This window comes from Mustelus asterias, chromosome 1 (genome assembly GCF_964213995.1).
Source record: "Mustelus asterias chromosome 1, sMusAst1.hap1.1, whole genome shotgun sequence".
In the NCBI taxonomy this organism is placed as follows: domain Eukaryota; kingdom Metazoa; phylum Chordata; class Chondrichthyes; order Carcharhiniformes; family Triakidae; genus Mustelus; species Mustelus asterias.
Genome location: NC_135801.1, coordinates 159,563,263 through 159,576,577, shown reverse-complemented (window position 1 = coordinate 159,576,577; position 13,315 = coordinate 159,563,263). Strand labels below are relative to the sequence as shown.

The following is a 13,315-nucleotide window of genomic DNA, read 5'->3' as shown; positions in this document are numbered from 1 at the left end:
CACTAATTCCAGCTCTTTAGTATCAGGAGTGCCATCAACTTTCTATTTAAAAGTGTAAAATTTTCTTCTTTCACATTTGTTAACTGGCTTTGTAGCTTGCTATTTTCAAAACCTAAATCATAACACATACACTCTTCAAACAATGAAGAAAAATGATTGATAATTGCTGCATCAATTGAAGAAATTTGTTGAATCATATACATTATTATAGAGTAACTACATTTCAAAACTACTTAATTGACTTTGGGACAACCAGAGAATATAAAAAGGACTATATAAAAGTAAGTTCCTGTTTTCTGAATGGGATTTAAAAATTGGCTTCAGATTGATTACATTATGCAAGTCTGACAATTCATTTGTTTTGAATAACAGTTGTCTAGTTTTCTATGCCACTGCTTGTATTCAGGAAATAATTAGGTCAAGTTGGTTGCCAAGGAATCTTCCTTTCAAAAGCACAAAGCAGTTCTTTTCGGGGACTTCCAAAATTATCAAATGACTGTATATATATATATACATAGACAAGGCACAGAAATGGCAAAATTCCCATTAACCTTAGATATTAACTGTCCAGAAAGCACAACCCATTTGACGAGTACATCTTTCTTTTATTCTTTGATGGAATGTGGGCATTGCTGGCAAAGTCAACATTTGCTGCCCATCCCTAATTTCCCTCAAATCGAGTGACTTGCAAGCATTTTTGAAAGTACTAAAGAGTCAACCATGCTGCTCTGGGCCTGGAGTCACATGTAGGCCAGACCAGGCAAGGACAGCAGGCTTCCTTCCCTGAAGAAAATTAGTGAACCAGATGGGTAATGACAATTGACAGTAGCACCATTACGGAGACTAGATTTCAATTCTAGACTTTAGCAATGTAATTTAAATTCCACCACCGCCACTGTGGGATTTGAACCTGTGTTCCCAGAGGATTAGTAGTCCAGTGATGTTATCACTACACCTTCTTCCCTTCAGACCAAGTCTGAAACTCATTTCCCATGTGCATCCAAATAAGCCATGCTCAAGACAACTGTTATATCACACTGAAACAAAGCAAGGGCTCTTGACCAATGCAGTATCATATAAAGAATGTCAGCTCCACATCTTAAACTATCCATAAGCAATGTTAAAGCAAATCAACTAGCAGTGATATTTAAAGATAAAATGTTGTAGGATATTTTATATAGATTAAACTGACTGAAGGAATGATGGAGGGTAGAATAGCTGTCAAACATTTGGTTCACAGCCTTATAATCACAGTTCCAAGATAACCAGATAGGAAACAGTTTTTTAAAAATGCAAAAAGAGGCTATGTAGGAATTACATTCATCCAGAGGTCACGGTTAAACTCAAGACAACCAAAAGAGAAGTGAAAGCACAACTGCAAGGGTGGTATTAATGGCTGACCACAAAATATACAGATGGGCATGAGCCAGGATCCGATATCTTGTGTTTTAGAGACCACTGCAAAGTTAGATTTATCATGCTGAAGACTAAGGTTGAGGAAATTGATGTACTAATGTTAGATGATCTCTAAACAAAATAACCTGGGAATGTTGAACAACTAGAAAATAAAATAGAAAATGGATTTTTAAAAAGATAACCCTTGACACCAATATCAAGGAGCTCAGAGACTTAAGAGTGATCAAATCTATTCAAGTTGCCAAAAAGATTTTAAAAGATACAACAGTAAGCAAGAATTGGATCTTTGAAAAGGCAATGGAATATTGGAAGTGATGGAGTTTGTGGTTCATAGAAAGGTCAACTTTTGGCAACAAGAGGACTCCAAAATGAATCTTTACTTTTCCAAATAGTTCAATGCAAGCCCAGTTACATCATTCAAGGAATAACTTGGATGCAAATTTAATATACTGCATGAATTCTTCACACTGAACACATTCTGATGCACTTAAGTGTAAAAAGATTCTAAATTAGAGAATGACTTGCACAAAAATATGCAAAAGGACGGTACAAAATACATCAACTGCAGCCCTAAGTGCAATAGTTAAAACACTCCTGTCTTGCTTATGTATTCTACTTTCCACAGGACAAAACCAAGGATTTAATGTGTCGAGTTACAGCCTCATGTCGATGCATAATGTTTTGACATTTTTAATCAGCACCCAAAACATTTTACCCCTTTAAAATACTTTACCCCTCTCTTTTTTTGATTTGATTTATTGTCACTCCACTCCTAGATTCAGTTATACAGACAATTTACCAAAATCTGATGGGTAAACTGTATTCAAGGTAAACTGGATTATAACCATACACATTATAAACTTTTACTAACTGGGGGCATGGGGTGTGAGGAAACCAGCTTTCAACTGACGTTGATGTTGCCCAATGTATTAGTGATACTTTGACAGCACAAGTTAGGGACTAGCTAGGGTAAATGCATGGGGTTATGAGGATAGGGCTTGGGTGGGATTATGGTTGATGCAGACTCGATGGGCCGAATAGTCTCCTTCTGCATTGTAGGATTCTATGAAGTTGCTACTACTAAGTTCAGCCCTCCCCCATGCCAGAAAGCATGACCTTTCAGTGTACACACAAGGAGGAAAATTAGATACCTGATAGGGATGGGGTATGGTTGGGACAGGGGGAAAAGGGGTGAAATAGGGAAGGGAGGAAAAGACAGCACAATCTTGTCATGACTACATGATTACTCAGTGGGCAGAGGATGGCAGAAAATTAAGAGGGAGGAAGGAAAATAATTTAGTACACCAAATGATTTTTTAAAAAAATCATTGGCATTAAATTGAACATTTCCAAATGTTGGCTTTCCAAGTTATCACTGTTTGGCCTCTTTAAGACTTATAGGAATGGTCCAGGGACTGATAAGACTATTTGGAAGATGTTCAAAATGGGGAACATCAATCAAAATAATAGAATGATTACAGCACAGGTGGTAAGAGTCAGTTAATGCTGACACTTTGGAAAGGTAATTTAGCTAGTCCCATTCACCAGCCCTTTCCCTGCAACCCTGTGTCTTTTTGTTTCTATTCAGATAGTTATCTAATTTTTTGAAAGCCACAATTGAATCTGCTTTCACCACATAGTCAGGCAGTTTGCTTCAGTTGTAAGCAAATATTAGTAATCTGAAGGGGAGCTTTGTGCATTTATATTCATTATCTTTCAAGAGCTTAAAGACGAATGTGTTTTGGCATATTTAACAATTCTTCTTCAAACCCAAAATACTTAAGTGCTGTGATGCTAAAGTTTGCATGCCAATTTTCAAAAGTATTTAAAATCAGTAAAGTCACTCTAAAAATAACATACACATACCTGGCACTGAGTTCAGTTTCCCATTTTGAAGCAGATCTTTCCAGATTTCTTGTCCCAGGCCGTTTGGATTAAATTCAGTCTGGTGACTAATTTCTAAACCTTGCTGTTTAAAAAAAAGTTTCAATTCAAATTAGATTCAAAACTCTTTATATTGTAATGTTTTACATAGAAAAACAGTGGGAGGCTCTCACTGATGCAGAACTATATAAAGAAGGATGTCTCTTTCAACCGAGAAAAAAAAATGGCTGCAAGATGTTTTAAAAATTATGCTATAAATTTTATAATCTGGCTGCACCAAATTTAGCAATCATTTAGAGCACTGTCCAATAGAAGACATCCATCACACATTGCTGGATAATAATGCAGAGGAACCACACATATGGCAATATCCACTGAAGGCATGTTCATGAGCCACTGTAAAGATCTGATTGCTTTTAACAACCGAAATACAATTAAAGTCTTTGACTGAAGGATGGTAGTTCTTGTGCATATGGATGTGGCAACAGAGATTATTGGACTAGTAACGGAGAAACCTGGACTCTTATTCCAGAGAAACCATGATAGTTTGAGAATTTGAATTCAGATCTAAAAAGCTGGAAATAAAAAGCTGGCATTAATCAAAAGAAGTTGTCTGAATGTCATAAAGGCCCAACTGATTCACTAATTTCCTTTATGGATAGAAACCCAGGACTTGATACTAACTCACTCAAAACCAATTCACTTGGAGTTAAAAATTGGGTCCTTTGTGCCCTTATCCAGTTTGGTCTACAAGTGATGGAAATCCTACAAAGTAGTTGACTGCCCTGAGGTCACATAGCAAGTCACTCAGTTGTATCAAGCTGCGATAGCAGCTCACCATGATCATCTTAGGGAAATTGGGGATGGGAAATAAAAGATGACTTTACAGACATCATCCTGAGAATGAATTTTTTTTTTAAAAAACCCACAACCAAGCAGTGTAAAACAGTCATTAAGCACAGCACTATCTGGTGAAATGGCAATATTAATTAGATTCAGAAATAGAAAGTCCGTATCGACTTTGGGGGACGCAGTTTAAATTAATCAGAATGCTACCAGGGCTAAAAGGATTAAATTGTGAGAACACATTTTAAATCCCTACAAATAGGGAAGATCCAGCGATGAGCTGCCTGAGGTAATCATGATCAAAAAATGAGAGAAACAATTTTAGTGGGGTAATCCCGAACAAGTGGGTATAAAATATTAAAAACTAGGCTGTTTAAGGGTGATTTCAGAGAGAACCTCTTCACACAAAGGGTGGAAAAAAATCTGGAATCCTCTCCTCTCCCTACCTCCCCAAGAAGCTGGAGACGTTAAGTCAAATTAACATTTTAAAGCAAAGATTGATAGTTTTTTTTGTTAGGCAAGGCTATTAAGGGCTATGGAACCAGAGAGGGTGAATGTGGTTAAGATACAGATCCACCATAATTTAACCGAGTGGCAAAACAAGTTTGAAGGGCTTACCCCTGCTCAGAGAGATGGGGGAGGCAATCTGAATAGCAGCTAGAATAGATTTTCATAGAATCCCTAGAGTGCAGAAGGAAGCCATTGTGCCCATTGAGTCTACACTGACTCTCCAGCAGATCATCTTAACCAGGCCCACTCCCCACCCTATCCCTGCAATCCCACTAATCCCCCAACCTACATATCTTTGGACACTAAGTGGCAATTTAGCATGGCCAATCCACCCAACCTGCATAGCTTTGGGCTGAGGGAGGAAACCGGAGCACCCGGGGGAAGCCCACGCAGACACAGGGAGAATGCACAGTGGTTAGCACTGTTGCTTCACAGCTCCAGGGTCCCGGGTTCAATTCCCGGCTCGGGTCACTGTCTGTGTGGAGTTTGCACATTCTCCTCGTGTCTGCGTGGGTTTCCTCCGGGTGCTCCGGTTTCCTCCCACAGTCCAAAGATGTGCAGGTTAGGTTGATTGGCCAGGTTAGAAATTGCCCCTTAGAGTCCTGAGATGCGTAGGTTAGTGGGATTAGCGGGTAAATATGTGGGGGTAGGGCCTGGGTGGGATTGTGGTCGGTGCAGACTCGATGGGCCGAATGGCCTCCTTCTGCACTGTAGGGTTTCTATGATTTCTATGATTTCTATGAACGTGCAAACTCCACACAGTCACCCAAGGCCGGAATCAAATCCGGATCCCAGATACTGTGATGCAGCAGTGCCAACCACTGTGACACTATGCCACCCAGCTAGTTAACATTAATGTTTAGATTTTTATAAAGATAAAAAAAATGTAACCAATATACTCGAGGTAAACCATCCAAACAGTAGTTGACAAAAAAAATGCAATAAATGGAATGAAGAACATTTTAGCTGCAGGGAAGAAAAGCAGATTTGCTGGTCTTAGGAGCATGTGGGTTTTAACATTGCTGAAGCCAGCATCCATGTGAATCAGAGAGGGGTCATCCAGCTTTGAAGCTGATATTCTGAAGGAGTGTCATCACTCAATATCTTGTTAAAATAAGAACAGAAACCGGTCCAAGTTCTACAGCTAAATGGAAACAGTAGTAAAGAACTTGAGTATTGATGAAAAAAAGTAGGAATAAAAAGGAGCATATCCATGCATTGCAGCTTTTTCAACTAAACAAAAGCTTGGGGGGGACAGCCATTCTGTGATTCAATCCCATTGACCAGAGTGGACCTGCTTGGTCTGAATTTAAACAAAAGCTTGGCAGTTACCTGTTCCCTGGAGCATTCTCCATAGCAATGCCTCTACTAGAGTCTACTTGCCAACTAATCAGCACTCCCTTCACTTGCATTATAAATTGATGTTTCCTTTATTACTGTTTTTTTTTCTGAATCTGTCCTGATGAGTGCAAGACAAAAAGTTTTGATGGCTTGTGTCTTTTTTTTTTAAGCAATACTCAAGTCAATATGTAGTTTCTTCTATTGAAGTTCATAATTGAACAGACGTCATTTCCTTTCATCGTGAAAATAATTTCAGGATTACTTATTCTTTGCCATTTTATTCATCAGATTACTTCCTTTTACAACACAAGATATACTTACAAGCAATCGATAATCTGAAACTATCACCCTTAATTTATACTCCAGCCATAAAGTACAAGGTTCCCTGACCAAAAGAAAGATCAAAGGGGATATGCATTCATCTGCAGGGCTTGGAAAGAAAACCCTGAATATAGTTGAAGCCACCAACACACATTAAATAGAACTTTTGTTGAGAAAGGTGGATTAGAATCTGAAAACAGGATGAAACAGAATCTATTTGTCTTCTTTCCAGCTCTGGAAATTCTGTGCAGCTTTATCAACATTCAGTACACAACCTCAGTCAGTATTTCGCAACTGAACACGTGACAACACACTTCAGGTGGAGGAACTCTGTACAAACAATATTTGTCCAATTTTCCCTTAAAAGGTTGCGTTAGTGTGCCTCAAAGAGAAACTGTGGCAATGCATTTCATGCCCCTAGAATCCTTTTTCTTCGAGCTTCTCTACTCTCAATAATTATTTTTAATTGATGACCCTCATGTTATTGACTCTTCAACCAGATGACGCCAACAAGTCAACCAGACTAAGTTGGCAGAAACATTTAGTAATTAAAAAAACATTCATGGGGTGTGGGCATTGCTGGCTGGGCCAACATTTATTGCCCATCCCTAATTGCTCTGAAGTGACAGTATGCGAAAAAGGGCATTCTACAGCTCGAAAATTATTCTGAACTCTGGAACACCGAGCAACTCACTCACCTTATGTCTGGCTGAAATTGCCATTGTGTAGCTATTCACAGGGGCAGAATGATGCAACAATACTCCTGAAACATGCTCGCCTTCTTTATCCAAGTGGAATGGTTCATTCCAGTGTCCTCCTGTCTGATCATCCTTAGTTCCAGTACCATTCCTCAGAGTAAACATAAGCGAAACTTCCAGATCTTCTTCATTTTGGTTTTCAATTTCCCATACAAAGACCCCAACAGGCAAACTCGTGTCCTGGAAGGCAAGTGATATACTAGTTAAATCCTTTCCACAGCTTTTGGCCTATTCAGCTGAAGGCAAAAACTAAAAAGTTCAAGGAAAGTTTCACAGATTATTATTCAAAATGTAATTTAATTGAATAGAAAAACCAAAGACAGAATGGGATTATTCAGCATGATAAATAACAAGTGGAAAACAGGGTGACAGAAGGTCACCCTAGAAATAGCAGTATCAAAGGATTTCAGGCACTGGATGCTGGTGTTACACCGAAAAGCAATGAGAAATAAAGTCAAGGAAGCTTGTCACCCAGGAAAGTAGGGGACAGCACAAGGGGGAAAGGTGATTGTGGTGGGGTACTAATGTCATGATTAACAATTCCCTTTGTAACAATGAAGCAGAAAGAAGATATCTGCACGAATCCAGAGCAGAAGATTTATTACTGACATTCAATAATGTTGGGATTGAACAAAAGACATTACAAAAAAAATTGATTTAACCACAGTAGCACATCAAGAGGGGCAACCCTGTGGATATATTGGAATCCTGAAGTATCAGGGTGCCACTCAAAGACATGGATGGGCAGGAGGAGATCAACTAAAACAAAAATTACATTTTATACTTAGATTTTTTTTCTTCCAAAGAGAAAATCAGGGTTTTCAAATCGAAAAAGGTGAGAATTCACATTATGCTAAGATAATAGCACTAACCTTATAATTATGAGGAATAATTGGAGATATCTGCCGACATGTCAGAGTTACATTTTGTCCTGGAAGGTTGTAAACTGTCCATGCACGTGGATATAGGGCATGGTAAAAAGCATATTCTCCACAGTATCCCCAATTCCAACACTGGAGCTTGTGAGGCCGCTCAACAGAAAGCACTTGTTGATAAATGGTCTGTCCATTCTTTCTTAAGCAAACAGTGAACTGGGAACACAACAGAAATCTAGGTTAAAAGTCACCACACATCATATTGGTGCACCCTGGTGAAAATTAGCTTTAACATAAGGATTTTAAATCTTGATCCAGACTCTATCACACAGCAGTCAGTTGCGGCCCCACATTCCCTTTAAAACAAAGTAGTCATTATTCGAGAACAACATCTACCAATCAAGCACAAGAGAGAGATTTCAATTCAGCCCAGTCCTTCCAGAGACATGTAATTATAGATGCCACCTGATCCACTTATTACGGTTATGAAGGATTTGAGCGTTTTGCCCTTTTCATTGCTTTATACCAAACATAATAGAAGGATGAGAAATGTCAATGTCCTTCACAACAGTTTTTAATCTCTGGTACATTTCAAAGAGAAAACAGGGCAAAAAAATAACTGTCTCACTATGATAGTAACAAAATATTAACATCCCAGCTCAGGTGCATAGGCAAAGTCTGGCAAAAAGGCCATTGAGAAGAGAAAACTTACTTTTTCACAATGAGAAACTATGTTAGCTTGCACTTTTGCTGCTTTTCAGCACCACAATCCTAACAGGTTCTTTCAACATCTGCAGTCCTTACAAACACTCCATCCTCTTTACAGAGTTGCAGTTAATCAAAAAGCGATAAAACTAAGATAATCTCCAGATTACAAAGAATATTTTGACATTTGGAAGTTCAAAAATGGTGTTGCAGTGGTCAGGTTAAACCAATATATCAACAGTTTAAGCACCTAGCAATGCTGTACAATTCCCATCTCCTCTCAAGTGTGCATAAACAAGAATTAGTTAGTACTTGGCAACACACTTCAAAACAGGAAGTATAGAAAAACAGTTAAAAAGACAGTTCCTCTTTTTAGCTTGTTATCTATGGAAAATGAGCAAAATATTAACTCCATCCTGTTCAAGGATGCTGTCTCAGCTGTAGACTATGGTTTTGAAAAGATTTTCTCCCAATATAAAACAGAAGCAGGAGTAGGGCTGTAACTTCTTGAGCCTGCTCCATCATTCAATAAGTTCATGGCTGAACCTCAACCTCCTTGCCCAAACTTCATGTTCTTGGATTCCTCTATGGTCCAAAGACCTATTGAGCTCAGCCTTCCCCTTATTTGCGGAAGGATATATTGGCCTTGGAGGGAGTGCAGAGAAGGTTCACCAGGTTGATACCAGAGATGAGGGGTGTTGATTGTGAGAAGAGACTGAGCAGATTGGGTTTGTACTCGTTGGAATTTAGAAGGCTAAGGTGGGATCTTATAGAGACCTATAAGATAATGAAGGGGCTGGATAGGGTAGAGGTGGAGAGATTCTTTCCACTTAGAAAGGAAGCTAGAACTAGAGGGCACAGCCTCAAAATAAAGGGGGGTCAGTTTAGGACAGAGTTGAGGAGGAACTTCTTCTCTCAGAGGGTGGTGAATCTCTGAAATTCTCTGCCCACTGAAGTGGTGGAGGCTACCTTGTTGAATATGTTTAAATCACGGATAGATGGATTCCTGATCGGTAAGGGAATTAGGGGTTATAGGGATCAGGCGGGTAAGTGGAACTGATCCACTTCAGATCAGCCATGATCTTACTGAATGGCGGGGCAGGCTCGAGAGGCTAGATGGCCTACTCCTGCTCCTATTTCTTATGTTCCATCTGATAACACGGTGGCTTATGACCTGGTGGTCAACATCGCCCAGTATGACTCAGGAACCTGACTCTTAAATGGCAGCCTCTGCCACATTTACTGCAGAGGAAGACAGTGGGCTGAAAAGGTATACAATTCATTAGCTTTGGTTTTCTCTGGGCCCTCTTCTCAGCCAGCTGAGCTTTATGTTTCAGCTCATCTCTTCCAAACAGGCAACTTCCAGGGGTCATGGCCATCAGTGACTGTCTCCTAATTGTCAGTGCTGACAGACGATTTTGCAGTAATGCTCGTAGGGAGTATGGACACCCAAAAGATCATAAAAAATTTTTAAGTTTATTTATTAGTCACAAGTAGGCTTACATTAACGCTGCAATGAAGTTACTGCGAAAATCTCTTAGTTGCCACACTACGGCGCCTGTTCGGGTCAATGCACCTAACCAGCACGTCTTTCAGACTGTGGGAGGATTTTGATTTGATTTATTATTGTCACATGTATTAGTATACAGTGAGAAATGTTTCTTGCGCGCTATACAGACAGAGCATACCGTTCATAGAGAAGGAAACGAGAGACTGCAGAATGTAGTATTACAGTCATAGCTGGGGTGCAAGCATCCCATGAAAGAATACAAAAAGGAAAGATGGGAGGGGGTTCATGCAGAGCATAAACACTGCTTGGGCCAGTCATAACTCTTATGTAAAAGGCTACACAAATCCTTCTGAACATAAACATAATAGTTTGTAACCCTTTAAAAAAACTGCTTTCTACTCCACTCACCTAATCGGTCTTACATCTTTTAAAGTTAAAGTCGCAAGTAAGGCTTACTTAACACTGCAATGAAGTTACTGTGAAATATCCCCGTGTGTCCTACTCGCTGCTTATTTTCCCAACTTAGTTTGAATAATCGGCAAACTTGGATAGTTATACTTGTTCCTTCATTCAAGTCATTTATGTTATAAAAAGGTGGAGCTCTAGCACAGCTCCTTGCAGAAAATGGTCTATTTATTCCTACTCTGTTTTGTCTTTTAACCAATCCTTTAATCAATATTCTCCTATTTAGGATTGACATTCCTTGAAGTGTTCCAGAAACAGTCTCTCATCTTCTTAGCAGCAAAAATTTCAACTCTATAATATTGAATCAACTCCTCTGAGAATCAATTATAAAGAAAACAAGATTGTTTTGACACCAATGCACAGATTAAAAACTTATGAGAAATCTTAGGAGAGATATCCCACAATATGTTAATAAAGTAAACAAGCATTACATGGAATCTTAACTGGTTTAACACCTCCATGATGGTGACCCAGGGGATACGAACCTGCTGAGAGCCCACATAATCTGTAGGTTCCAGAAAAGTTAAAAATAACTTCGGAAAAATAATACACACTCTTACAGAATGATACCCAACTTTCAGCCACTAACTGATTCCATTATAGGTTTACAGGCAAGACAAATCCAGCTGGCTTATAACTGCTAAAAAACACAGAAACCCAAAGGTAACTTTAGTTTTTCTTATCCGACACTTGTTTTGCATGTGAAAATATATTCCAAACATATTTTCAGGGAATGCTACCCCTTTGCAATGGTTCAATTTTACAAGTACAGCCAACAGCAATACTGTCAAGTTTCACAGTGCCCTGGATATGTTGTCACCTACACCAAACACATACCTGGTTCTCAATCACAGTATCATAAGTGTACATTCCTGGGTTTAGCTGCCACCTGCAAAATTCCCCTCGCCACCCTCTTGTAATGGTACCTCCTCCAAACCCACCTAGTGGAGCCCCTGAAAAGAAAAATGTTTGGTATTTTAACAAAATCAGTTCCAATATTCAGTTTAAGTTTAAAGTTTTAGTGTCACAAGTAGGTTTACATTAACACTGCAATGAAGTTACTGTGAAAATCCCCTAGTCGCCGCATTCCGATGCCTATTCAGGTACACTGAGGGACAATTTAGCATGGCCAATGCACCTAACCAGCACGTCTTTTGGACTGAGGGGGGAAACCGGAGCACCCGGAGGAAACCCATGCAGACACAGGGAGAACGTGCAGACTCTGCATAGACAGACCCAAACTGGGAGTTGAACCGAGGTCCCTGGCGTTGTGAGGCAGCAGCGCTAACCACTGTTCCAGTATCTTTTGAAATCAGATTTTATCAAAATTCATCCTAGTCCTTGCACATTACAAAAAAAACATCTTTGTCAGGCAGCCTTGTTACCTGGTTACAGAGAGAGATTGAAGTTACACAGAGAGAGATTGAATAGGTTGGGATTGAGGGGAGATTTGATAGAGGTGTATAAGATTTTGATGAGTATAGATAGAGTGAATGCAAGCAGGCTTTTTCCGCTGAGGCTAGGGGAGAAAAAAACCAGAGGGCATGGGTTAAGGGTGAAAGGAGAAAAGTTTAAAGGGAATATTAGGGGGGTCTTCTTCACGCAGAGAGTGGTGGGAGTGTGGAATGAGCTGCCGGATAAAGTGGTAAATGCGGGGTCACTTTTAACATTTAAGAAAACCTTGGACGGGTTCATGGATGAGAGGGGTGTGGAGGGATATGGTCCAAGTGCAGGTCAGTGGGACTAGGCATAAAATGGTTCGGCACAGACAAGAAGGGCCAAAAGGCCTGTTTCTGAGCTGTAATTTTCTATGGTTCTATGGTTAAGATCAGTGGTAAAGGTGTGATGATACCTATACTTCTGTCTTCATTACCCAAGTTATGCTATGAGTAAGCCTTTGGCACAAAATATCACATTACCATTCAAATGGAAATGGGAATTGAAAAATCTGACTATAGCCTGAATAAAATTTTTCCGAATATTGCACGGCAAGTTTACACATTTGCACTTACCATAAATCTGACGCAAAGGAATGGAATTGAACGAGTCAATAAAAGGTGCCTTCTTCTCTACTCGAGTTTTTCTGTACCACCATTTGAAATAACTGTTCAAAAACAAAACCATAGTACTTTTTTCCTTACAGTTGAAAAGTCAAGTCATTAATTAATTGCATAAGTAATTCTCATCAGTATACTTGATCAAATCCTTCCTCTTTATATACGAAGACAGGTCAAAAGCTTGCCCCAATCATTTCTTTAAATGCATTCTTTCACTGGCTATGCCAGCATTTGTATCCTATCAATAATTGCCATTCAGAAGGTGGTGGTGAGTCCTATTCTTGAACTGCTATAGACCATGTCTAGAAATGCAGTAACAGTGCTGTTCGGAAAGGAGTTCCAGGCCCTCAAGCTTGGAATTGACGGCTTACCAGCTACATTGTGTTCAACTCTGTGGGGTTGGATCAGCCGAGACCTACTGGAAGTGTGCAAGAATATGCTTCTGGCTGGCAACATGTCAGGATTCATGAGAAAAGCCATCATGCCCATCTACAAGAGGAAGAGGGAAAGGGAGGAAAATAAAAATTGGCTGTCCATCTCATTGCTGAATGTGGAGTACTAAATTCTGCCCAAGGTCTTTGGCAGTCGGGTCAAGTCTTCTCCAAATTCAGTGATCCATCCTGATCG

The 13,315-nt window shown here is 39.6% G+C and overlaps 1 protein-coding gene across 1 annotated transcript in view; it reads right to left on the bottom strand.

Moving 5' to 3' along the window:
- gba2 (glucosidase, beta (bile acid) 2) overlaps positions 1 to 13,315 on the bottom strand; it is a 67,979-nt gene that overhangs the window by 47,757 nt on the left and 6,907 nt on the right. Inside the window, exons 2-6 of the mRNA XM_078221941.1 lie at positions 12,644 to 12,735; positions 11,469 to 11,584; positions 7,949 to 8,167; positions 7,017 to 7,256; positions 3,283 to 3,385 (exon numbers count right to left, since the gene is read on the bottom strand). Coding sequence (XP_078078067.1) covers positions 3,283 to 3,385; positions 7,017 to 7,256; positions 7,949 to 8,167; positions 11,469 to 11,584; positions 12,644 to 12,735 — 770 coding nt within the window. The remainder of the gene's footprint in view (positions 1 to 3,282; positions 3,386 to 7,016; positions 7,257 to 7,948; positions 8,168 to 11,468; positions 11,585 to 12,643; positions 12,736 to 13,315) is intronic.